Source organism: Polyodon spathula, chromosome 3, assembly GCF_017654505.1.
Source record: "Polyodon spathula isolate WHYD16114869_AA chromosome 3, ASM1765450v1, whole genome shotgun sequence".
NCBI lineage: Eukaryota > Metazoa > Chordata > Actinopteri > Acipenseriformes > Polyodontidae > Polyodon > Polyodon spathula.
In genome coordinates this window covers 68076456-68103799 of record NC_054536.1, presented here as the reverse complement: position 1 = coordinate 68103799, position 27344 = coordinate 68076456, and the positions used below count along the sequence as shown (strand labels likewise).

The 27344-nt window shown below is 36.1% G+C and overlaps 3 protein-coding genes across 3 annotated transcripts in view; 2 read left to right on the top strand and 1 right to left on the bottom strand.

Annotated features, from left to right (window-relative positions):
- LOC121313350 (doublecortin domain-containing protein 2-like) overlaps positions 1 to 3739 on the bottom strand; it is a 56269-nt gene extending 52530 nt beyond the window's left edge. The window contains exons 1-2 of the mRNA XM_041245771.1: positions 3169 to 3739; positions 2777 to 2831 (exon numbers count right to left, since the gene is read on the bottom strand). Of these exons, the coding sequence (XP_041101705.1) occupies positions 2777 to 2831; positions 3169 to 3455 (342 nt within the window). The 5' untranslated portion in view covers positions 3456 to 3739. The remainder of the gene's footprint in view (positions 1 to 2776; positions 2832 to 3168) is intronic.
- Positions 3740 to 7461: 3722 nt separating this feature from the next.
- Positions 7462 to 15518, top strand: LOC121309274 (magnesium transporter MRS2 homolog, mitochondrial-like). The gene is given in 10 exon segments (XM_041242154.1): positions 7462 to 7467; positions 8026 to 8062; positions 8928 to 9040; positions 9604 to 9777; positions 10194 to 10323; positions 11379 to 11500; positions 12235 to 12383; positions 13215 to 13332; positions 14711 to 14800; positions 15402 to 15518. Coding segments are annotated over 10 exon segments (1056 nt in total).
- A 6241-nt stretch (positions 15519 to 21759) lies between these two features.
- LOC121308566 (E3 ubiquitin-protein ligase NHLRC1-like) lies at positions 21760 to 23507 on the top strand. Its single transcript, XM_041241040.1, has one exon. It carries the CDS (start codon positions 21967 to 21969, stop codon positions 23176 to 23178), a length of 1212 nt encoding a protein of 403 aa, XP_041096974.1. The 5' UTR covers positions 21760 to 21966; the 3' UTR covers positions 23179 to 23507.
- Positions 23508 to 27344: the final 3837 nt, after the last annotated feature.

Genomic DNA, 27344 nt, shown 5'->3' with positions numbered 1-27344 from the left:
TTGCCTTAATGAAAAATCAGTTCAAATCTATTGGACAGCAAATACTAAACAGACACAACTGATCCAAATGTATGTTATTATCCACATACATTATCCACCAAAACCAGGCAATCAATACTTTGCACTGATGAAAGCAACCAATTCTGTACCCACAACTGCCGAATCAGCCAATCACAGCCTGTCAGCTCGGCTGGAGCTCAGCATATTTCAACAAGAAACTGAGACACGGACAATTCAGTAATATTGCTCTATTCGAGTATATGGCACTGTCCAGATAAACTATAAGCAGCCTTAACAAGTAATACATTATTTGTTTTATAAAGTTATTTGTTTGTTTTTTGTGACTATTTTCCTAACACATTTCTCAGCATAAGGGTACCAGATGAATCATTACAAGTTCAAGGTAAATCTAGATTTTAAAGTGTGGTTTTTTTGTTTGTTTGTTTTTTTTAATAAAATGAAGAAAAATTGTTTTCTAATTGTGACAGTATTAGCTTTTCTTATGAAAAAAATGCACCCTGGATGGGATGCCAGTCCATTGCAGGGCAACTAAGAGACTGTGGGAGGAAACCAGAGAAAACCCACATGAACATGGGGAGAACATGCAAACTCCACACAGACAGACCCCTGAGGCTAAAATTGAACCCAGGCCCCTGGAGCTGCGAGGCAGCAGTGCTAACCACCACACCACCGTGTCGTCCCTTAAAAATATTTTTAAATCTGTTGCACTGTAAATAAACTTAACCTAAACTCATTTGAATTATTTTTTCTTCATTGTTATTTTACTGCTTCTTTTTGTTATTAGATATATTAAAAATACATAGCATGTTGGAACCCCTGCTCTAGAGTGTATTCTATATGTTACTGCAAAAAAATTGACGTTTCAGAGGCTTAATAAATATTTATTTTATGTTTTTTCACCAAGCTGAACTTAATGTCAGTATTGGCATAACATAATAATTTACTAATTGCAAACATCATGGCCTCAGTGATGAAGGATAACAATGTCATTAGACATCCACCATTTGTTTTGATCTTACCTTTGGCTTGCTGTGCTCTGTCTACGATTACACATATGACAGCCATCCTAAAATGTTAAAAGTATGGTGTATCCTGGAGACACTTGTTGCATATTTGCTTTAACTAGAGGATGCATCAAGTGTACTCTGAGATATCCCTCTCCCTTGTATTATTATTTAAATATGAATGCCTTTGTGCATTTTCAATCAGAGTACATTATCTCCTCATACATTCAATGCACACTTACTTACAGTAAATACCAGTATCTATTAGGAATATTTCCAAAATATTTACTCCAGTCTTTAATTAACACATTTCTTTGGCAGGAGAACATTCAACAAGTAACAAAATGAGAACTAAACAACTTGCAAGGGCTTAAAAGACCTTCCATTAATTACAATAATTACATTATGCTTGCTTCAGTTCATAAAAGGGTGCTGTGTTGATCAGAGTTCTGATGGTGCTTGGGGAGATGCGGTGGGGAAGAACGCTGACCAGGACAAAACGGCAGTCAAGCTAATGTTGTGTTTTTCCCTCTGAACTACAGACGTGAGTACTGAGACGGTGGAAGCAGGACAGGCCATTACTGACAGCAGAGCAGACTGCAGGGGGAGCGGATGTGTCCTTCCCGTTGGATTATAATTCGTATTTTGATTTGTGTTTTGGGACTGAGGTTTTTTTTTCACTGTATTTGTATTTAGTGTGTGTGAGTTGTTTGTTGGCACAAATATTCTTGGTATTTATTTTACTGTATATAATACAAAAAAAAATTACATTACATTTTAATGGTGTCTGAAAATACAAAAATAAAACATGTCTAAAACTGATAGCCCATTGAGTTCATTTATCGCTGGTATCGTAGCAACCTGAGAATGGGGTTGCAAAACTTAGGGGAACTTGGGATTAGAGAATTTTATCATGGTGCAACATGCCATGAAGAATGACAATGGTGATCTTGGGAGCCAAAAAGATCAACAGACCACCAAGCTTTGGGGATGGATCGTAATTGAAGTTCTCAATTCCAGAAAAGTACTGAAAGTTATTTTACATTATCCGGGAAGACAGGAAACAGCACAACAAAGTTCAATACATCTTACAGGTATTGTTGTAACTTATATGGACATGATGTTTGCTCTAAAAAGTATGTAGCAAAGGAAGAGAATTTAGAACACTTTTAAATTGGTATTAAGTTACTTTATTGTATTGTCTTTTTTATGCTGATACTTGCAAAGAAACTACCATCTGTGTATTCCTGATTGTTTTCAATCTTGTTTACATATAATGTTGTAGATTTTGAATGGCTCAATAAAGCATTGGTTATTATGTCTGAGGGCCTCATATAGCTTAGCTCAGGGTGCTCACCACTGTATTGTTGCAACATAAATTAGTAGATTCTCTGAAATAAATTGTACACTGTGTGTAATACATGCCTTTGCACTGAAAAACTAAATATTACAAAATTAAACATAAGTAAGATTATTTCATTTATTTTTTACTGTTCTTTATAGATACAAAAACACAAACTTTACCATAATTAATATTACTGTGAAAATATATACATAATAAAATGTGTTAATGATCTGTTGCATAAGATGCATAATGTTTAATTAAACACTTGTTTTAGTGTGATTTTTTTTAGCTTTTCATAAGCTAAGGTATATCTCAGAAATGTAATGCCATAGCAATAACCAGCAAAAGTTTGAGTGTTAAGTCAAAAAAACGGATATTTAAAATTAAAGGGATGATGAAACTTTACCTGCAAAGTGTTATTCTGAGTGGGTTTTTTCTTCTTTGTTCCTATCTGCAGGTAACTAGGAAAATTTGAATATGAAAACTGCATTATTGATCATATAATTCAAGCAAATAATATACATAAAAACATATTTTGACAAGCATCTGTATGATAATAAAGCAATTCATTTTGTAGATTGTCAGTCTCTCCGCTGTCCCTAATAATGTTGTTGGTACTAACATTATTATTATGGTTAAATGTTTCATAGTGTGCTTTAACTGATGCATTGTTTGTCTAAACAACCTCGTAAATAGTGTTCGCTTTGGAGTGATTACTACTATACATTGCTACAAATACACTAACGCTTAAAAAAAATCCAAACAAAAAACTGTTTTACATATACTTGTAGTACTTACTCAATTTTTTTAAATTTCTCTCTGCCCGCCGCTACATACTGTTCTCCGTTCTGCAGATCGTCCAGCGCGCCCACACGATGCCCGGCTCTTGGTGTGTAGATGTTTCTCACAGCCCCGAAGGGCGCCTGAATCCCACCAGTCGCTTCTGTCAGGAAAGATTCAAAACTGGACACCCTTTTCTCATTTACCACCAGTCGTCGGCCTTCGAAAAACGGGTCACCGTTCCGATACACCAGCACATTCTTTACAACAGGTTGGGAGAGGAAGTTTGCTCTGTCTGCGCTCATTTTCCAAAAAAAAAAAAAAAAAAAATCCTATCTTCAGATCCTTTAAGGAAAATATTCAAATTACGGTGTAGATTTCCAAAGATAGCCGAGTGTACGCGTGTTGAATTCTAAAAGCAAACTGAGTTCCAGGGCGGTTCTTACATCATTATCAATATAAAATAAATAAATCAATACTGTTATTTCCTATCCCCATGTGATTGAAAAAAAAAAGGTTGTGTATTTAATTAAAGCATATCCAGACAAATTGTCATTTGATAATAACATATAATGAAATTACACTTATGTATATTAAAATGTAATTTAAAAAAATATTTGACAAAAGTTTATATTTAAAAAATCTAAAGATAAGTGCGCAGTATTAAACACATTCAAACATTATTCAAGTGAACCTGTATTTTATATATAAATGTATTTATTTATTTATTTATTACAAAAAAAAATCGACCTCGGAATTAAAAGCAGCAGCCCCACAAGTGATGTTGCATCTGACACTGAACGGACTCGGTTCCTTCTGTTCAGGTCGCAACTAGACCTAAGGTACCCTGGGAAACTTTTGTGTTGTTTTGAACCGTTTCTATAGAAACAGAGCATGCTTGGGGCTACTGCAGAGCATGTTATGGAATAACAGTGCACAAAGCGCTAGAGAATAGGTCTGTATAAAATTGTACGTTTGTTTGTATGACTTGGAAAGGACGCAGTTAAATTCATTGCCACTTTTCGTTAAGCACAAGTCAATGCAATTGCTTTACAGTTCTGGAGAAACTGTTATTATAACCATTCACTATAGTCAACATGGTAATTTGTATATCACCGCGGAACCTTGCCATTACTCTGTATTTTATATTACTGCAAGATTTTATTTTGTTACTAAAAACAATTTAAAGTATATTTCACAGTCACAAGTATCCTTTTATTCGTTTTTCTATTAAAACTTAATGAGTTTTAGGTCAATGCGTTCCTAAGGGGGTTCTCAGTAGTCTTCAGCGAGCAGCACATTCTGTCCTTTACATAACACTACCTGCGAATACGGTTTCCCTGATTTAGTGTTTCGGTTTAATGACTGATTGATACCTTTTGAATTGCATTATCATCTGCAGCTGTCGTCTTCCAGATCACACCGTTACCGGTCTTGTCTGACAGAACGTGTGCGTTGCATAGTCGAACAACTTGCCAACAGATATGGCCAAAAGTTTTGTATCACCTATAATTTTACGGTTGAGGCATAAGGCTGGTAGATGACGTAATCACATACGAAGATGTAAGATATAAGCTCCTTGCAAAGCGGTATCGGCTCTATGAGAGGTCCCGGGTTCGTACCCGCCCTCCGCCTGTGTATGGATTGCCTCGCCCTGTATGATGCGGCGCTTGCGGGAAATTAGGTTCACTACAATACAATACACACATTATATATATATATATATATATATATATATATATATATATATATATATATATATATATATATATATATATATATTTAACATTGTGTAATCAAAGAAACAGAATTACTGAGCCTCAAAGAAACGTATCACTTATATTTGAATACAATTCCCTGGATGTGATCGAAAAATGACAAACTCTGTTTTAATGGCGCATGTGACTTTTTATTGTGCTGATTAACAATTGACATCACGAAGATGCTGCAAAATGATAAGTTGATCTTGGGCAGGTGTTGTGACTCTTTGTCTCCCAGTTTGTGGCCTGTCATTGACAGTGTGTCTGGTTACACCGTCACGCCAGGTTTTAAATTGCTATCTGTGAGCACCCAAAACGGCGAGCCAGTATTGTGCCTTAGTACAGCCTCTGACATGATGATTGCATGAAGGCGCTGCTCTCTTGACAGACATGGCTTTTTTTTTTTTCTTCTTCTGTGATTGCAATTTAACAGCTGAAATCACTCCATATCCATACTGCCTCACTAATTATGCATATGCTTCAATCATAGTCACTCAAGCATGTCATGGTCAAGGATGAATAATCAAGTGATTAAAAAGAAACCAAAAACATTGTCAATGTCCATCATTTATATAGGCTACCTTATTTTTTTCAAAAATAAATGTGTTATAATAGTGATAATTTCTTGTGATGCTCGGTATATATGGAAAACTACAAAGCGGTTCGGAATTCAATATGTTACTATAACATTATAAAATAGATATTTTAAATACTCTATCCTGATTGGTCAAAATAGGTCAGCAGGTTTCATTCGACTTTATGAAGTAAGATTAGTTAATTATATAAGGTAATGCAAAACGTTTGGCCATAGCTGTACATCAGGCATTTGGATTACTATTTACTTCATAGAATTATACATACTAGTAGATTTAAATAATAATAATAATAATAATAATAATAATAATAATAATAATAATAATAATAATAATAATAATAGCAGCTGTGTTATTTATCTCCCCTATGGAGACAAAAAATGTATGTGTTGTAAAATAAGGGCTCAGTAAATGCATTGGCGTGTTTCAATCGTGTCTTCATAAGTCTGGAACGTTGAATGAATCCACCACAAATCAAAAGAATAACACAGATCATAAAGTGGGTAAAAATTTGATTTAATTAATTAAATCAGAATTAAAACTCAAATATAAAGTTAGTCAGTGTTGCAGCCTTCTTAATGATGGTGCCACCTGGTGTGCAATTTCATAACAACAGGTTCTACTCAGTTCCCCAAAAACATATAGGACAGGCCTTGCATCTGATTTATAAGTGCTGAACTTGTGTATGTGATTAAAAATCTGAATGAACCCACATAACAAATTTAGTTAAAACTGTAATCCCTGTAGTTTAGCCATTCCCCTACCATTTATTATCTCTGTATTACTTTACCGTTTTTTTTCTTTACACACATAAATTGAACTTCTATATTTTACAACAAAGTCTTCACTTCAAAAAATTTGAAGGTAGGCCTTCAGTGCAACACTGTGAAGCAAATTTCTCTTTCATGTTGCAATGCCATGTTAAATATGTCCTGTTCAACTGTACCTAGATGCTTCCAAGTAAAAGCATTACCTGAGTTCGTTGGTAAGGGAGCAGTCAAAATGTTGCAGATAATACATTGCTGGAACATTGCGTTCTGAACACATTTTATATATTTAGACTTTCTGCATTTAAAAATTCTGCCTCCAGAAAGCCGCGTTGGCTTTTAATTTTCAGTTTCACCTTACTGACCAGCAGTAACGTGCAGGTGATCATTGAGAGAGAAAAAATACTGGAAGACAGGGGCTTAGACTCACCCAGCACTCTCCCCTCCCCTGTGTACGTCACTGACCAGTCATGATTAAAATGAATGTGCAGACACAAATCACTAATTAATACCGTTCAGTATTAACAACAGTTAAAAGCAGTACAATAAATACAACGCATGTCTCCTGTTGCTTGTAACCATTTTTATTTTTCAAACACGGTTTTAAAAAAAAAAAAAACGGAGATGGGGATTAAATGATGATCTGTTAAACTAGAAATAAATTCAAGTTACAACAGTTTGAAAAGCGCCAGGCTAGGGAGACAGCTACGTATTATTAGATTTAAGATGTACTGGTAACTGTTTTTACAAAACGCTTAAAGGTTTTTAAAAGACGGCAATTGTTGTTAGTGTGAATACCAACAAGAAAAATCTGATATGGAACAAACTGGGTTCCAGAAAATATATTTCACAGGCCGTGAAGCATGGCTTTCGCTACCTAACTCCTTCAGATTCACAACAGGAAGCAGTGGTACACTGAAAAACGCAGTGGCCAATGAATGAACTTAAGTACTTAGAAGTTAAATTAATATTATATATAATATATATATATATAATATATATATAATATATATAGATATATAATATATATATATATATATATATATATATATATATTTGGAAATTCAATACACTTTCGCCGTGCATATTGTTTCCGATGTATTTTGTTTTTTAAGGTCTAGTGTTCTTAATTGCCTCGGTAATTCCTGGATGACTTGTTCCTTAACTTAAACAAATAAGATCATCCTGAGGATGGAGGTAAGGCAACAGCAAAGTGTTCAGTTGCTGGACCTTAAAGCTATGGGGATCCCCAATTGTGTCGATTCCAGTATTTGCTGTGGTAAGAATCAATTCTCGGATTCCTGCTTGCATTTTTTTAATGTAATGTAGATCGTTTATAAATTACATTTAGTTAATCTTTTAGTGTAAACTGTTACTTTTTATATAATAATATTTTGTAAGGGTAGACATACCATCCATAACTTAAACAAAACACTCATCAAAACAGAAGGTAAGTCTTGTATGAAACTACCTCAAGTAGACAAGCATTCTGGTTTGTGTCTTCTTCAAGTTCAATATAAACTTAGGTGTTTGATCTTTAAGCTAGTTTTCTTAAAGCGTTTTACAGCACTGGGGAATCACTCTGGAGTGCATCAACCACCTCTCCATTGTTATCCAGTATGAGTCCTAAAATAAGTGGTTGATAAAATTCAGATGGATTCCCTGGTACTGTAAAATGCTCTAAAGTGTATAGATAATGCAACTGTTTCAATTGTCATATTTGAAATACAACCGGTTTCTTTTTTTCATTAACAGATTAAATTTGACGAAGAGGGGAATGTGACTTCATTTGGTAAGTACAAAAAACAATTTTTTTTAACCTATTTTGTTTACATTATTAATAACAACAGTAAAATGTCGATTCAACCTTTTTTTTTTTTTATCCAAATAACCCCTGATAACCATGGTGTGTGGAATACTTTAAATGTTGTCACAATAACTTTTCCATTTTCCTGTCCTCTAGTTCTGATATTTGTAGTACAGTACTCCATGTTTATATATATATATATATATATATATATATATATATATATATATATATATATATATATATATATATATATATATATATGAGAGAGAGAGAGAGAGAGAGAGAGAGAGAGAGAGAGAGAGAGAGATTGTGTTGTACTTTAAAACCTGCATTTACATCCACCTAAACTAAAACATCATCTGTGCTGACCAGTTCACCCCAGAACAGATTTCCTTTTGCAAATTCAAGTGAGTGTAGAGCAGGGGTGACTAATCCTGGTCCTAGAGGGCCGGTGTCCCTCCTGGCTTTTGTTCCAACTGTCCCCAAAATTACTTAATTTGACCAATCAAGCACTTATTAGAAGTTAATTGGCCCAATTAAGCAATTTAGTGTACAGTTGTAACAAAAACCAGGAGGGACACCAGCCCTCCAGCACCAGGACTGGGCTACACCTGGTGTAGAGACACACACTGGCCTATTGGTGGCCTGTCATTTCAGGTTTTACTGTTTATTAATGATTAGGAATGTCGTGTTAACCATTTTACAGCAAATTCATTTTTATGAACACTTCCTGGTCGCAGGTTGGATAGTAGTAGTTTTACTGTGCCTACAATGTTGAAATAAAGATTGCAAGACTGTGTGCATCATAAGCAAAAGTGTAATTTTGTAATTCTTATTGCCCTGAAAGAGCGAAAGAAGACTGAATTGTACCAAGAACTGAGCCTCCAAGCTCAGGATTTACAATTCCAGCATTTAACAAGTATAGCCACCAGAAATAATAAGATCATCCTGAGGATGGAGGTAAGGCAACAGCAAAGTGTTCAGTTGCTGTACCTTAAAGCTATGGGGATCCCCAATTGTGTCGATTTTCAACACGAAATATTTTTATCCATTGGTTATTTATTTGTCAAAATCTTTTAATGTGCATGTCACTATGGATTCTCCCATTTTTCAGAAAGCTAGCCTTGTTTAAAGAATTTCCTATCGCACATATATTTCAGACTCTCTTCTTGGTCATTGATTATTTGTTTCTAAAAGGTGGTTTTAGCAGTAAGGACACAGTTTTGGAACACACTACCAGGCAAAAAAAAAAAGTGCCAAATAACAACAACAAAAATACAAATGTAAAAGATAGCTGAACTTGTTTGAATTAGTATTAAATAATTGCACAATGATATTTTGTATTAAAATTGTATTAAAAGGATGCTATATAGGTAGTGGTGTCAATTAAAATTTACGGTTATGTTTAAACCCAGGAACTAAAACAGAAATTGAACAATTTAAAAAAAAGGTTTATACTGATTACTTATTAAAGAAACACCTACATTTACAGTACTAGAACTTTTCAATTTTTACCTTTACAGTTTCTAAAAGCTGTGATTTCCCCGGATTACCTTTTGATCCTTGATTATCGAAACCTGAACCTGGAGCGCTGGCTCTTCAGAGACCTGGCTTCCCAGATTGCTGGAGATGGGCAGCTTGTCACTTATTCCTTACCGTTTGAGTTTAGAGCCATAGAAGCCATACTTCAACACAGGGTAAATGAAAACAGCTTTTTGTCATAGCCCTTCAAGTAGCACTGCTATGTTTTCTTTTCAAATCTAATATCAAATGACAATACGGCCCTTGACACCACTGCCATGATCGTCTGATGTCACTATGCTTTTTGTGGGAAAAATAATTTTTTAGAGATTCAATATAATTGGTGTCCAGATACAAAATATGAGCTAGAGCAAAAATGCAAATTATCTTTTTGCCCTTGAAGGCCCAGTTTAATATATATATATATAGATATATATATATATATAATATATATATATATATATATATATATATATAATATAAAAAACTGTAATTAAAATCTTGGCGAAAAAGAGCTTGATTGAAAGTTTCCTAACTAGTGTTTGGATCAGGAGTTATTTTGTGTGTAACAGATTTTCTTCTCTTAAAGTAGATTCATACCCTTCAAGCTCAGCTACAGGAGCTACAGCCAAGGATACCTGAAACCCTGGAATCGCTTGTGGATCGCAAAATGTTATCGGTTGATAGGAGCAAACTGCATGTTTTATTACAGAACAGCAAGAAGTAGCAAAGTAGTCATAGTAGTAAAGGCTTTGGATTTCAAGGTAATTATGATGCAAAGGAAGAGCTTGGGGAGTATTCAGTTGTGCCATGCAAGGATACACTGTGCAGCACTAAACACATGGATAACTTTAAAACATATAAACCTATTAGAATAGCAATCCACAATGTATTTTAAAATGTTTAATAGAATATAGGATAGGGTGTTATATGATACAAGGCAGGGCAACTGTGTCCTTGTGCTCCATCTTTCGAGTGAGACGTTGTTGTAAGTGACTCTGCAGCTGATGCATAGTTCACACACCCTAGTTTCTTGTAAAGCGCTTTGTGATGGTGGTCCACTATGAAAGGTACTATATAAAAATAAAGATCATAAAGGTCATCGTTGCCCAACGTCCATATCTTGCAGATTTATTTCTTTAAAATGTTTGCACCAAGATAAGCTCTTTAGGTTATAATACCATTTATGCAGGAACATTTTGCCTTCATTGAATAAAAGCTTTGTCTTTGAAACTGGGAGTGTATGCAGTGCTGTAGACACAAGAGGGCGCTGAAGTGTTTTTTGCAGTAGAACAGTCATCAATGTCCATTACACTTCTTTGTTTTGAACATTTGTTGATTTTGGCATGTAATTACCTGTTGACGTTCCTTTTAAAGGTACTAGATCATGGTTATTTGTGACTGGACAATTGGCTGGGATAATGTGATCCCATAATCCAGTATTTTGGATTTTGAATTGTCACAGAATAATTGTTTGGGGTGATATAAGTTGACCGATGGAAATACAGTACTTTCAAATGCACAGTAAATCAGGTTGTAATTATAGCCGGTTTTCAATAATGGAAGATGAATATTACTGCATTGTTGCTATCGGGTAAACCTAATAGTTTATATAAAATTATGGCATTCCACAATAAACTTTTATACAAATGTGTGCCATTCCACAAAATTATGTGTTGCCTTGTATAACTGGACTGAGAAAAGCCTTTCTTATTTGGTAGTCAGAAAGCTGTTTAATTATTCCACCATTTATTATACTGTAACTAAATGTTCCCACACCTATCTGAGCTTGAGACTTATATCAAAGTTTTTAAAGAATTCCTGTTGGAGATTCTGGATGAAGAGGAGTTAATAGAAGAACTGTGTCTCACAAAGTGGACTGATCCTCAAGTTTTGTAAGTGCACTTTATAAAGCTCACAGGGGTCAATTACAATTGTAATTGTGCAATTTGTAATTAATTGCAGTTATACTGTAATTGTATTGAACCTTGGTACACCTGTGTAATTGTAATATAATTGATCAATTACAGTTCAGTTACATGTTTATTTGTCATTTGATCCTTATTCCTGTATAAATATATAAATATATATGTAAGAATAAATGATCTAGTATGTTTCTGTGTATGTACCTGTGATTGTTGCTGGGTTATTTGGAACAAATTGAGTAAATATGTCAATGTGTGTAGCTTTTTGATACTTTTTAGTGGAATCTTAATTCCAATTGCAATTACTGTAGCATAATTGTAACTGTAATTTGTAAAACTGATTTTGAAAGATGATGCAGATCATCAAGAAATGTTTGGGTGAAAATGTAATATTTGATAGTCCCTAATATACACTAGATGTCAGCTCAGACCTGTGGATCCAAACTGTATATGTCCTAGTCATTTTATTCTGAATATAAATTTGGGTAATAATCTGTCTAAAATATTTTCAAGTGACGATATGTTCTATCTACTTATTTTGAAGTGCAAAGACAAAAAGGTACATTTCTGCACAGGATAAAATCTAAAAAAATAAACCCGTGTACATGCAAGATTGTAGGCTAGAGACAATGTGTCCATGGCATACCTGCTAAATAATGACAACTTTTTCCTCTTGTGTGTGTGTGTGTGTGCTTTGGTGCCTGTAAGGAGAGCAACTTGGGAGTAGACCAAGCAGAGGAAATGAAGCTGCTTCTGGAGAATTATTACAGACAGGCCAAGGATCTAGCAAATACAACTCGAGAACTGAAAGTGCTCATCGATGACTCTGAAAGTGTCATCTTTATTAATCTGGACAGGTTGGTACTTCAACAGCAAAAACGGAATTGAAAGACAGGATTTCTTTCAGCACTGCAGACCTCTGTCCTTGTAGTATAGGAAATGTAATTACTCAAAACAGCTGTCTGTTTTGAAATATTTTTCAATAGAAGTCACCGAAATATTCCATTGGTTATACTAGGGTAGTCTTTATGTAAAGTTACTTTGTGTTAAGAAATAAGCAGATGCTGTGCCAAACAGGTTCCTATAAATTATAAATAAAAACAGAATTTAGCTCTTTCACCTTTCATGTTCACCAAAGTGTTATTCATTTGGGGTCTGTTTAGTACGTACTGAACTATTCCCATATGAGGAAGGATGCTTTGTTTACAGGCCAGCTAGTTTACATCACCTAAAGGTAATTGTAGTTGTGGGGACACAAGTAAAACTTGCTGCAGATTATAAATGGCATCTTCATCGAGAGTTAAAACTGAAAGTGTGTCACTTTTTTTTATTATTTTTTTAAATGGTGTTTTTTTTTCCCCCTTCGTCTTTCAAGAAACACCTATATAGTTGAACAATGGTACTCTTACAACTTTTTTAGATATGCAAATATTTGTACTTTCTTCATGTACTACTGTTAATGACCCTGACTAGGTGTCTTGGTGAGCTAATTTCAAAAGCAGAGGGGTAACAATGCATATCACATGTAGGTCACAATACTATTTATCAGTATGTTTGTAATGGTCAAGGTGGACTCTTATGAGATAAAAGTATTAAAAACAGACTCGTTAAAATTCATACCATGATTTACAGAATGTCTGTCTATGGCAAGTACAGGTCTAGAGCCTTACATCTGACTGTTTTTACAGCCACCGCAATGTTATGATGAGACTTAATCTTCAGCTGACAATGGGGACCTTTTCTGTTTCCCTGTTTGGACTGATGGGAGTTGCATTTGGTATGAATCTGGAGTCCTCCTTTGAAGAGGTAAGGCATTGGTAATCACTTAAACACAGGCATGCTGTTTCTAATCGAGCAGGAATGTATAACATGTGGGCATGCCCTCCTTATAAAATGTGAGTTTATTTGTTTTATTTATGTTCAGAGAATTTCTATACCAATTAGCTGCAGATCTTGTGATGCACAGGACCAAATGTCAAAGACCAAAAGACAAGGCCAGAGTATAAAGGCTGTATTTTTCCACTAATCAGCACATTGTCTGAGCCTCTCATCTAGAACTATAAAACATTCCTTAAGAACAAATGTAACAATAATACTGATGACAGAGCCACAAGCACATGACCCAATCAATCTAAATTACTAAGAATTTCAATTGAGGCCAATGCATTTGTGCTTTAAATAAAGTATTGGTAGTATTGTTGCGGGAGACATACTGTGCAACATGGGCCCCTGGAGGTCAACCTGAACGAAAAATGATTTTCCAAAAAACTACCAAAAAAAAAAAAAAAGTATCTTCTTAGATATAAAATAAAAATAGACCACAGCCTCTTGTACAACTACCTAGGACTCACATTAAGTGCATCAGGCAGCTTTAAACTGGCAATCAAAACACTAAAAGAGTAAGCTCCCAGAGTGTACTATACTATTAAAAAACAATTAGCTGCATTTAACACCCCAATCAAATTATTACTGAAGCCGTTTGACAACATCGTACAGCCGACTCTGCCGTATGGGAGTGAAGTCTGGGGCCCAACCCTGATTACAGAGTACACACTGGGACAAAACTCTCACAGAAACCACACACCTGCGCTTTTGTAAAGAGCTACTGCACTTACACAGAGAAACCCCAACAGGGAAACCTAGGGAAGACAGAATCTGTACCCAGTGCAACAATGGACAGGTTGAAAATGAGACCCACTTCATCCAATACTGTGAGAGATACGGAGAGCTGAGAAAGAGATACTGCCTCAGACTGGCAGATAATATAGAGGGTTTTCTGCTCCTCCTTCTGGAAGAAAAGAGAGAGGGAGCAATAATAGCTGCAAAATTTGTCCCACTGTAAGATGTGTTCTATATAACCGTGTTGTGTCTGTTCTAATGTATGTTTATGTGTCGTAGCTTTTACGCCTCTTGTTCTGCTTGTCATGCCAATAAAGCATTTGAATATACATTGCCATAGGTACTACATTTTACTGCACATCCCTGAAGATGCACACATACACTTTTAAGATATTATGGTATATATCTTGAGAACCAATCATCCACATAATGATGAAACATGGTATTGAAGTTCCAAACTCATATTGTTGGTTAATTAAATTATAGTAAAAAAAAAAAAAAAAAAAAAAAAAAAAAAAAAATTGTTATGATTATTTTCTTTAATAACTGGTTTTATTAAATTTAGGATCCAAAGGTCTTCTGGCTGGTCACAGGATTAATGTTTTTAGGAAGTGGGCTTATCTGGAGGCGCCTTGAGCCTCCCTCCCCACCACCGGTTTGTCATATTTCCTTTTTAAGAATATTGGCGATTGTGAATTTAGGGGTCATGAAAACTGATGGACAATGACAGTTGGAATTGATAATGAACTAATGTCCAGTTTGAGAACACCAAACTTTTATTTGTGACCTTATCCAGGGTTCAAACCCAGGCCTCCAGTGGTGAAAGACTGGTACATGTACATGCTGCACCTTTGAGACTATATAAAAGCACTATAAAACTGCATAATGCATTATGCATGACCTTGATGTATTGCATAAACTTTGTATACAACTCATAAAATGTGTCTTGTAATTTAACAAGTATATGAAATATGCAAATGATTATACTTGTTTAAAAAATATTTAAAATACCTCTTAAAGGGGGATGGGGGCTCCCGATTGGTGCATCCAGTAAAGGTAGTCCATGTGAAGTGCAGGATGTGGCCCATGCCTGGAGGTCATCAGTTCAAGCCCAGGCCATTCCACTGCCAGCCATGGATGGGAGCTCCCAGGAGGAAATGCCAGTCAACAAGATGAGATTAAACATAATAATGAGTAAAAACATAATAATTGAAGAATTTGTGGTTTTTCTTTTTATTATTATTTCTTCATGTTAGATGCCTCCAATATGGAAGAAGGGTCAGCTAAGCTGCTTGAGAGGGTCGGACGCAAAAACTGGACTGAGAACAGAATATTTTCCTTCAAGCAAGAATCCTCTCATGAATCACAAATAGTAACTTGGTGTGTGATACTTGATCCTGTTCTGATTGGTGAATTTAAGTGTATTTTCTTTCCTGTGTTGGCAAACATAAAATGTGCTTAGAGTTGTAATTATTACCATAATTAGAATTAACAGTTTGTTACAAGTTGCAAATCGATGCAATTATTTATTTATTTATTTTTTAAATCATGACACCAATTTACAGGTCAATAGAGAGTGCTTGGAATTTATTTTCACAGTGCAGCCAATTCAAAGCACGCCAACAGGAATTGTGGATTCAGCTAAAACAATTCAACTTTTCCTAGTAAATGTCCATGGGAAACAATAGGGATATGTAAGTCAGCAGAATAGAATGCTTTGTAACAGTGCCTAAAACTGAACTGATGAAAAATGTTCCTCCACTAAAATTGCCAAAATGACTGCGGCCCTTAAACAAGGGCAGAGATTCTACGAGGGCGGCCTTTATTAATAATACTATGCTTTACAAACGCTGCAATATTTTATTACACGATTTAAAGCATATTAGAAGCGGTGCCGTGAGAGTCTCCGATCTGCAGCACTATACTCTTGTGTGTTTTGGGGGTTTGAATGTAGTACATTTACTGACAGTTAACGAGAGTGTATTAGGTGGGAAGTGGGAGGTCAGGGCAGTACTGTACCAGCGAATCAGGAGTGTGTATTGGTTGTTAAGGGGCAGGACAATGCTGCTGTGGCAGTTAAATCCAATAGTGTGACGTAGATGTTTTTCTGCACCAAAAATGACCTCAGAATATCAGCTTGATTTCTGTAAAAACTACAATATATCCTACTCGGTTAGTTCTCACTGTAACTTGCTTGTAATTTCTCTGAAAGAGAAATTAAATCTACTCGTAGATAGTACGGGACTGAGTACGGGAATTGCAATTGAACTAAAAACAAAACAAAACCACCTATAAGAACTTCAGATGGACTGCTGTTCTGTACCTAGTTTATCTTGAATTTTCTTTCAGAACTGTACTACCATAAAATAAAATGTGCTTACTATGTGTGTGTGTACATTAGTTTGTATTTTACGTGCTAGATTGAGGCTCCTGTCACTTTGGGGGCGTTACATGTACATAGTCAGGGTTGCGTGTTTATTTGTTTACTGTGTCTGTGTTTTATTAGTAAGGGCAGAAAAAAATACCTTAATGTTTCTTTATTGATAGTGGCATTTATTCAAGGGTGGCTTCTATTATAAAGCTAATATATGACTACAGCATCAATACGAGGGCGTCTAATTCGAGGGTGGCGCTAAATTGAAATAATACTGTATAACATATTCTCCCATGTTTTTGTACAGAACATCAGATTGAGTAAATCTCAGTTAGGTGCCCTCGTTTTTATTGTATTTTTATTTTATTTTATACTCTCTTTATAAATCGCATATGAAAAATCATCCAATCACCATTAAGGATTTGTCAAGGATCTTATCTGTGTACAGAGGTCATCTGAGGCATAGAACATTTGGCACAATTATAAAATAAAAAGCTTTTTTAGTAATGTGTACAAGATCCATTATGTAATTAGTGATATGTTAATATGTCTTGTAGGGTTTCTGTTATTATAAGAGACCAAATTTTGCACAGTTTGAGCAGCCTTATACACACGTTCTGATGTAAGGATAGACGTAATGCAGACAATTGTAGCTGCAAAATCCAAATTACCTAGCGGCCAGGCCATTATTTCGCATTATTTTTCAATTACTGGGTCTAGGATGACCTGTGGAGTGAGATGATAAAGCTGTACCACCGCATCCTCCCAAATAAAGTGACTCTGGGTTTAAATACACAGTGTCTTCTCTGTCTTGCCCTTCTCCTCCGAAGGTTTTCCTGCCTGTCCTCAACCAGAGCCAAGCGTCGCCGCATCAGGAAGTGCACCACAGCAGCCATGCTGAGGCCAGTGACAGGTCTCTACAGGTGTATGCTTTTATATAGCTCTTAGTTACTTGCTTCTACAATGGTTTGCACCTTGTAAGAGGTGGTGTAAAGTTTTTGGAGGGTCAGCAAGTGCAAGGAAAAAAATCCTTACGTCACATTATAATGTTTGCGCCCACTTAGTATTCCAGATCTCATGCTGTTTTCTTCATTTGAATACATTTCAATATCATTTAAATGGATTAATGATGGCACAATGCTAATTTAGTAGTGAGTATAGAACACCAGGTGACAACCATTCTTTAAATAAGCTGCATTTTTAGTGGCTGCTAAAGTCCCACTTTTATACTAAATATGACACCTGAAGAGAAATGTGTCCATTGGCTTGTGAGCACAGGATTTTATAATATCTCTCTCTCTCTCTCTCTCTCTCTCTCTCTCTCTCTCTCTCTCTCTCTCTCTCTCTCTCTCTCTCTCTATATATATATATATATATATATATAGATATATATATATATATATATATATAATTCCTGCGGCTCCTAGTGTTGTCCCCCTGTCACTTCTGACAGACAAGCTGACAAGACAGACGTGACAGACAGAAGACAGCTAATTAAATAATATGTTGTACTGGGAATAGCAGGTATGTCATTATATTTATACATATATACAGTATATATGGTTAAAATATTAACATTTAAAAGAAAGTTTTAGGAACATTTATAAATTATTAATCAATATAACTTTAATAACGTTAATTAATATTTTATGCCTGAGACATTTTGCATTCATAAAAACTCTCAAATACTGTGTACCCTGTAAGGATAATAAATAGAAATATTATGCATAAAGGTATGCGTAAATCTTAAGAAACAACTAAGTCACGTTATAACTATCATAGCTGGTGCAACCCATGAAACATTTTACATTTTAACTAAGCAAAGTAAGAACTTGCGCACAGCTGGTGCAACCCAGCTCAGTTCTTTAAATCAGTGCAGGAAGAGTGATTGCTCTGGCTTTTCTGTTCTGTAACACATTGTCACAAGTGATCCTAAAACCCCTTCAGTGTTGTGCAAGGTGCTAGCTCCTTTTGAATGGAAGGCTTATGCTGCAGAAGTATGTGGTCTTTCAATAGAACCAGCATCATTCCTTGGGGGGGGGGGGGGTTCCCCACTGATGATGGAAATATTAATGAGGCTTGGGAACCCGTTGATTTAAAAAATAGGGAAGTCTAGCCAAATCAGATATTCTGGATGGAAGGAATGCCTACTAAAATATCCCATGTGATCAAATTGAAATGCATGAACATAATAGTTATCAGTCCGGAATCATTGCTCCCTGTGGGATACTCTCTCTAAAAAGGGGAAAAGATTATCATTCTCTCATTGAATGTTGAACCAGACGATGTGAACAGAATTGAACGTGCAGGGTATGAAATAGACCACTCAGTTAAGTTGGAAACCTTTTGTCATCTGGGAAAATTAGAATGCAAATATGGAAGCCCGGTTAGCAGAGTTCAAGTTTTTTGCAGATATCCGATGTTTAAAACTGTCACACATTTGCGATGTTCAGAGTTGGATTCCAGATCCTGTGGTGGTGGTTAAAGATCCACTGAGAGCCGAACCAGACAAAAACTTTCAATCCTGCTGGGAGCAGTCTGATATCCTGGATGCAAACTAGACACTGTGATTAAATGACATTTGTTAAAAGTAACTGTTCAGGGCAATAATATTGTAAAACTGTACTGGTTTAGAAATTGTTAAACAAGCAGAAATATTATTGCAGAAATCTATGTTAGCCTAAAATGCGAAGATATGTGTTGTAACCATATTGCTTTGTAGTATTAATGTTGTTTTGAACGCAGGACACTCCAAGGATTTCAGAAACACTGTTTTCAACAATGAAACTAAAGCTGTCTGATTCAGAGGTCCAAATATTGTAGCAAACAAGTGATTTTTACTACACACAATGACATTACCTCAGATTGCAGAAGGATTATGGGTAACAAACCACTGACTTGAGATGTTATGTTACTGATTTCTAAAATCCTTATTTTGTGACAATTCAGAAAATATATACTTTTGCCTGGGTATCTCATTCTTTGGTGGCCTACTGGGCATAAAAAAACAGGGTGGGTAATGTACTGTACACCATGGGTATTATAATGTGAAGTGGAAAAGTCAAACTGGCCTGGTGTCAGCCTTGAGCACATAATACCCCCAAAACAAATAAAACAATTTACACATAGGCAAATCAAACAGCTTAAAAGTCTCTAAAATCAATACATTTCATGAAAAAGTTGCATTTTGCAAACAATAATAGCTGTATTGTTGTGGTCACATGAGTAAAAATCCACAAAAACTCGTCACCAATGAACAGTTTACACTATGACAAAAAAAATATGTATAGTGTGCCTGGGGCAAATGGAGCATATGGTAATTTTGGTGTAAAAAAGCTGACTCTCAAAATCACAAAATTCTTGTAGCACAGAGGATCAAAAGGGCCTCAGCAGACAAGGGGTTAATCTGTATTAATTAAAAGTAATATCTACACTCACACACGGGAATGTGCTAATAAAATAAAATCCTGCTCTAATACATCAGAGCCTTGCGGAAATAACAGCTCTTATTTTTGTGGCCGTTCTACAGAAAATAAAACTTAATATTCAGCACAAATACTGTTTAACCCCTGTGCTCCAATCAAGGAGTCTTACAGAGCTCCAATTATTCTGTTTCGCTCAGACGACTTGAGGAGACATCAGCTGCGTTCAGCCTTGGCTAATGCTTTATCCGTTCCTTATTTTGGTTCTTTTAAACAAGGAAAAATCCTATTCTTTCCCTTATCTCACCTCTTATACTCAAGGCAAGACAATATGATTTTGTGCTTCACAGGGACTTTGATTTCCCTCCCTTTGTAAGCCAGAAAACCCTTTAAAGTCTGCTCACCGTTAAAGGTGTTTTCAGAAGTAAGAAACGAGTTGTCTACAGGTTGAAGCCGTACTCCAAGCGGCCTTCTGTTCTAAAAGAGGTACCTCGTTATAAGAAGCAGCAGCAGCAATCTCGCCAGTAGCGTAAACAGCAGCCCTTCTCACAGCAAGGAATGTCCTCTTAGGCTCAAAACTTTAAATGGATGGAGACATAGGCTCAGGGCTGCAGCAAGACCAGACTGAGCAATCAGCACAACACTCATTATAGTTTTTATAATCACCTGTGCACGTAACCTTGTACTGACGCATTTGGTGTGCACGTTTTATTACCCTTTGTTCCTCTAAAATCAACTTGACACTTGAGTTTTTCCCCAGCAATAGCTTTTAAGAAGGTAGGAACATTCCTGTGAATTTCTCATCAGTGCATTCACCCATAGACCTCCTTCCCCCTCCTGCATCTTTCTGAGAGAGGCCTATTTTTTACATTCCTGAACTTATAATATAAACCAAAATATATATATATATGCCTACATTCTTATAATTATGCAATAATGATAACTGACCGAAAAAGGCAATGTAATGACTGCTAAGGAGGGTATAAACTCCAAAAAATTGGTTTTGTGTGTGTGTGTGTGTGTGTGTGTGTGTGTGTATATATATATATATATATATATATATATATATATATATATATATATAATATATATATATATAAAATTTTTTTTTTTTTTTTTTTTTTTTTTGCAGGTACAATCCAGATGGTTTATAATAATCATTCGTCAAATCAATTTGATGGGATGTGCACAGTATTTAAAGTGTCCTCTGGTAGTCCTCATAAACAATTATTCAAATTACCAAACCATGCAAATTGTCATTAATGGCACACACTGTACGCTCACCCTGTGTAGCCTGATCTATGTTCTCAACCCCAGGTGCTACATGTTTTAGATTCATTTATTAAGTCTATAGTGTAGGTAGGTCACGGTGATCTGCTTTTACATGATACGAATGGATCAGCATTGTAAGTACCTTGCCTTGGTGGAGAATTTATGCTACTGATATGACATACCTGTTTAAACATGGTACACAGTAGCCTACTATATTTATACAACATTTAGGCTTTCACTAAAGCTAATTCATCAGTTGTTCTGTTACTTTATTGTATGGATAACATTCTGTAGGGTGTTTTAGTAATGTGATAATCAGGGTTTGAAGAAATAGTTTTATACCTTTCACTAGCATATTGGTTCTATTATAGTTTTTCAACTATGCCTTCTTTGTCGATATCTCACCTTTATAAAGGTTATAATTTTTTTGCAACTATGCCTTCTTTGAACTTGTTTGGTTGTTTTTTTTGTAACTTGTGCTAAAGAAGAGCCTTTGAACCTGTTTTAGTTCTCTCATCTTTTTACCACTGCTTCCTTTATTCTGATTGCTGTTTTTTGTGCTCTGAAATGTTTTGGACATGGTGCTTTTTACTGCACTAGGGGGCAGCAGACTGTTAGCTTTGCCTCCTGCCCAGAACAGCAGTCACATGACCTACAGGCCTGGGAGAATCAGTCATCTAAATATTTTCAGTATCAGACTCCTCAGATGTTGTCTTTACTCAGCAAATCCACAAGCTGTGTGAGAGCGGCCTAATGTCTGGTGAAGCATTAAGCTTTGGGAGCAGAAGCAGCAGCAGCAGCTGGACACACGAGAGGGTCTTAAATGAGATTGAAACCAGCCTGCTGGAATGCAAAGTGTGTTTTGAGAAATACAGCCAGCAACAGAAAAAGCGCAGGCCAAGGAATCTGTCATGTGGCCATGTGATGTGCTGGAAATGTATCTCCTGCCTCACCGACCCCCACTATCAGCGTCTAGAGTGCCCCTTCTGCCGCAAGATCTGCAGTTCCTCAGAGACATCGGATTGCCTGCCTTTGATGCACATAAGTGAACTTCTCTCCCCAGCTTGGGAGCTAGCCAGTGGGACAAGAAATGAAGCACTGGGACTGACATCCACTGGAGTGAAGTTCCATGTTGCTTTTGGTGGCTGGGGGAACTTGATCAACCCTACCGGTGTTGCATTTTTCAGAAAATCTGGAGCACTGGTGGTGGTACATGATGGCAAGAAGCGTGTCAGCATTTTTAACCCAAAGGGGAAGTACCTGCACGGGTTTGGTACAAAAGAGGACTGTCCGACAGATGTCTGCTATCCCCTAAATGTGGCAGTCACGCTTGATGGGTACATTGTGATTACTGATGCTGGTGACTGCTCTGTGAAAGTTTTTAATTCCAGAGGAAGGAACTCCGTTACCATCAGAGAATCTTTTCAGTTACCTTGGGGCGTGGACACAGACTGTCAGAACCAAATCTTAGTGACAGATTCTGAGGCTGGGACACTTTCCCAACTGGAGGTCGATTTTTCTAAGGACATTTTGGTCAGTAACATTGTGGCCACTTCTAACCTTTGCTGCCCAAGAGAAATAGCAGTTTCCAAATCCACCGGGTCTGTCATTGTTGTAGAGCATTTGAGAGACCAAAAAGCTAGAAGCTTTACTGGCACCAGGCTCAAAATGTTTGACAGCAAACTGCAACTGATGTGCCAAATAGATAGCTTTGGCTTTAGTTTAATTTGTCCTATTCAGCTGTGTGTTTCTGGCGTGGCTTTTGACAAAGAAGGGAATGTCTTAGTTGCTGATGGCAATCACAAGGTTGTACTTTGCTTAGGGAAAGTGATGGAATCACCCTCATTAAGACCAATCATAAGCCAGGGTCTTGTATGCCCTGTGGGACTGGCTTGCACAGCAGATAACACGCTGATTGTATTAGACAGTGGTGACCATGCTGTTAAAATTTACACTGTCTGTTGAAGACAAATGTGACCTACTTACTTGAATGGAGATTATGGAAACTGTAACATATGGGGGGGGGGGGGGAGTTATTGCCTCAGCTTAAGTTACAGTTCTGAATACGAATATGGTATTTTCTGTGTAACTCTGTTTTCCATTGTGAGTATGTTGAAGGTCATGTTTGTAATGTTTTATTATCAAATATGGGATTTTTTTGTTCAATTAAAATCTTAATGAAAACTGTTTTAATAAGAACTTTATCTGCTACATGCTGTATGTTTGGCAGTTATCACTGGAGACTGCCTTGGTGAACACTGTTACTTATAAAGTGTTGACACAGCAGCCATGTGTCTTTGGAGTAGGATTGATACAGTTATATAAAAAAATAAAATAAAAAAATATATATTAATTTTAGTTCCTGAGTGATGAATTCACACATTTGGAACCAATACCACATTCTTTCCCACTTACATAAATTGCAGCTTGCTATTATACATTTTGAGTGGTTATTTACTGCTAACACACCCTAGACACATTCATATAAACCAAGACCAAGATCTGGACCATAGTGTGCTTCAGAGGCTTGAGAACTGTGAAACAGTGTCTTCACTTATGATTCCTAACAGGATACAGGATATATCCACTGGTTACCTGTTCATCATGTTATACTAGCAAAATAGACTCTCATCTCCGAGCACACTATATGTACCACATAGTTATTATATATCAATAGTTTTTTCCTTTTTAAGGACTTCAGCTCAATCAATTATTCGTGCTACTGTGGCTATGGACCCTGTGCATGATGTGTGTTTATCCAAACTGTACCATGTGGATTTTTAGTCTGTTGCTCTCAAGGTGCCATTGGTTGGGTTTACAAAGCAGCATATTCCTTTGTTTAAAAAAAAAAAAAAAATGGTGCAGTTTTTGCTTGATGACAGTACTTTTTTCTTATGCTATGGCGAAGCACAAAAAGGCTGCAATGTGATTGGGGGAAAAACAATGAAATAGCATGATTACCTATCAATATGCCTTTGTTTTTGTGTGCATTGCCCAAGGTTGCGATTACTGAGCTGTACAGAACTAAGTGTACGGGACTTGATGGATCGAATAGTCTGCAGCCCCAGCAGCCTGGGCAGCATATGTAGGGGAAGAGGTGAATTGAGCAAAGTTAGTTATATGAAATTAAAGCAAGACGGCCATACTGCTAAAATACTAGCAGCCCTTTTTAACAATAGTGCAGTGATAGGTATATTTAAAAGCTAAAAAAAAAGTTTAAGTAATAGGGGCATTAAAGACAGAACTCAAATCTTTGAACATATGTCCCAATTATTATTTTTCTTTTAGTACAATTGCTTAATTGCTTGTCAGCAGAAGAACATGGGCATTTTTACAAACTGATTGTGCACTATTGTACCATACCTGTTTTTGATTTATGGAAAAATAATGCATGCAAAAGGAGGACAAGCCCTACTTAAAATCCTAATCAGTTTTGACAATTTGTCTTTTTTTTTTTTTTTTTTTAAACTGCCCTTTTTCCCTCACCTAAAAATCATCTGTAAAGTACCTATGGAATGCATGTCTTGAAAGGTACCATGTGGAGTTTTATTGGCTAGACTGACATATGTTTAAAATGTTGGTTGAGTTATGTTATAGCTAAAAAATATGAATGCTTCACCATGCTCCATACCTCACCTTTAACTGGTAATTAGCAGCACAGTGTTCAGACTGATCACAGTCCTTCATTTAAGTATTCATTTCAAGAGCACATATTACATAGAAATTGCTAGGTAGTTATTTTGTAATTATTGCAATACATTGAGGATTGCCCAGAAACCTTACTCTGTCTATATTACCAGAAGTGACAAAGGACAATTGATTTGAAATAAATCCCCTGCAGGCAAGCGAGAGATGGGATTTACAGCAGAATAATTGAAAGTACAGTAGATAACAATGATTGGACTTGAGAATTTTACAAGAAAGGATTTCTTTTTTTTTTTTTTTTTAATCAGCTTAATCAGTTCAAAACACTACCAATCGACCATAGTAGACAAGTGCCGGTGATTGTTGAAATTGCTAACATGGTAACAGAGCTGCCAAGTGTACTCATATGGTGTCATGGTAATACAGGGGAAAATTACCATAATATTATTTTTATTCAACACAGGGTTATCATATTATGGTGCTAGGGAGGCCTCACTTTGGTTGATCCCTGGAGTCAGCATTGCCGTCGTTGTGCGCACTAATGTGCCAGGGACATTGCAAATAGGCTGATCCCTGGAGCCAGCATTACACTTCAGCCATCAACACCAGACCAATAGGAAATCCACGTTACCTGATGGAAAAAAAGCACTGAAGGCTCATATATAATATCAAAGCTACGTCTTGTAATATACTAATAATACTTTGAATCAGGTGAAGTCAGTTTATTCAGCCATAATGCAACAGTTGCACTTCCTGTCTTAACACACACAATTCCCTATGTGCAGCACAGAAGGCTATTGTAAAGCTCTGGTTTTTACTGGATCTGTAACCCACTGTGTAGCATTGGGGTAGCAGAAAAAAACTGACATCTCCTGATTCAAAATGAAAATAAATAGATCCACAGCAGAACAACAAGGGCTATCTGAGAATGTTGTTATGCCGTAATAATCGTACTAGGTACTGTAAGGCTTGGTTATCGTTCCTTTTAAAATGATTTTGTAAACTCAATGCAGAAAACTGCCACGTGACATCACTGCTTTGCAGAACAACAACACTTGATGATTTGCATTCGAAGATGGAAATGAAGATACAAATTGAGTGTTTATCTCAATCGACTACAACCACAACATGACCATAAATAGTTCTTGGACAAGTTCTGGGCTGAAAATGTATCCTGTAAAATTGTTATCATTTAGAAAATGAGCCAATCCCTTTGCATAATATTCTTATCCTGGAATTTGCAGCATAGAGATGTATCCAGGGTATAAATCTATTCTGGCAAAGTGCCCGGTCCTTGTATGTATTTTGTGTTGTATGTTGTGTGTTAATGTTGGTGTATAGTCATTGGTACAGAGGATATAAACGGGTCTGTGTTACACGAGTGTTTAAAATGTATATTTGTATTTAGGCACGAGGATTGAACTTCACGTGCAAGTAAAAAGTAATAATATGTGAGCACAGGGAATTGCAATCCTCGTGCCTAAATACAAATGTACATTTTAAACACTTGTGTTACACAGACCCGTTTATATCCTGTGTACCAGTGACTATACACCAACATTAACACACAACATACAACACAAAATACACACAGGGGCGGGCACTTTGCCACATCTATTCATAGCTCTGAACACATATTTTATTGAAGTGGAATTACCTAAGAAGAATACATTTAAAAAAGGTAATGTTGGAATTATTTTTTAAAAATCCACTTTCCTGTGAACCAAGTTGTTGCACCAACTGCACATGCAGCAGTAATCAGGACTGGACTTGAACATGTCCTGTCTATAACCCCTGCTGCTATAAGTAGTTGCAGGAACCTTCCCTATTTGACTCCTAATGTGGCAAACAGGTTTTAGGAGAGGAGGAAGCCTGTGTCCCATACTGCCTTTTGAGAATGTAAACAAACTGCTAAACTGTAGAAGAGTTTAGTAAAAATTAAGGAATTATATTTAAGTGTAAAATTGAACATGATTATGGGACCAACCTATTATTTATTTATTTATTTATTTTTTAATTAATGTTTAACCCTGTTCTGTAGTGCATCATCTAACCGAGTCAGAGTTTCCTTTCAGGTTTGCACTGTAAGTCAGGAAGCTGCAAAGTACACAGGAAGCTAATAAACTGCAAGCTTTTCAAACAAAAGAAAGAAATTAATGTATTCCCATGAGAAGGTACAAGCGCAGTCCGTTTTTCTCACTTAAGTTTCAATTAAATAAATATTTCAAATAATTTAGATATGCTGAAAGAGCGCTTAATGAAATAATATTATTATCTAGCAGGTAACGGTACTCACTATGAAGAGTGACATTACTATTTTGAACCACAGATATTAAAAAAAAAAAAAATGTATTCCAGATACAAAACTTGGGACCATAACATATACATTTTCTTGCCACTTTTGTCTGTTTCAATCCTGTACAAAACTACATTCCAAATACCACAAGAAAGTGATGCATACAAACAGCTATGGCCAAAAGTTTAGT

Bases quoted from the DNA above. Each gene is read 5' to 3' on its own strand.
- LOC121308566 (XM_041241040.1), top strand. From the start codon at position 21,967: ATGTCTGGTGAAGCATTAAGCTTTGGGAGCAGAAGCAGCAGCAGCAGC.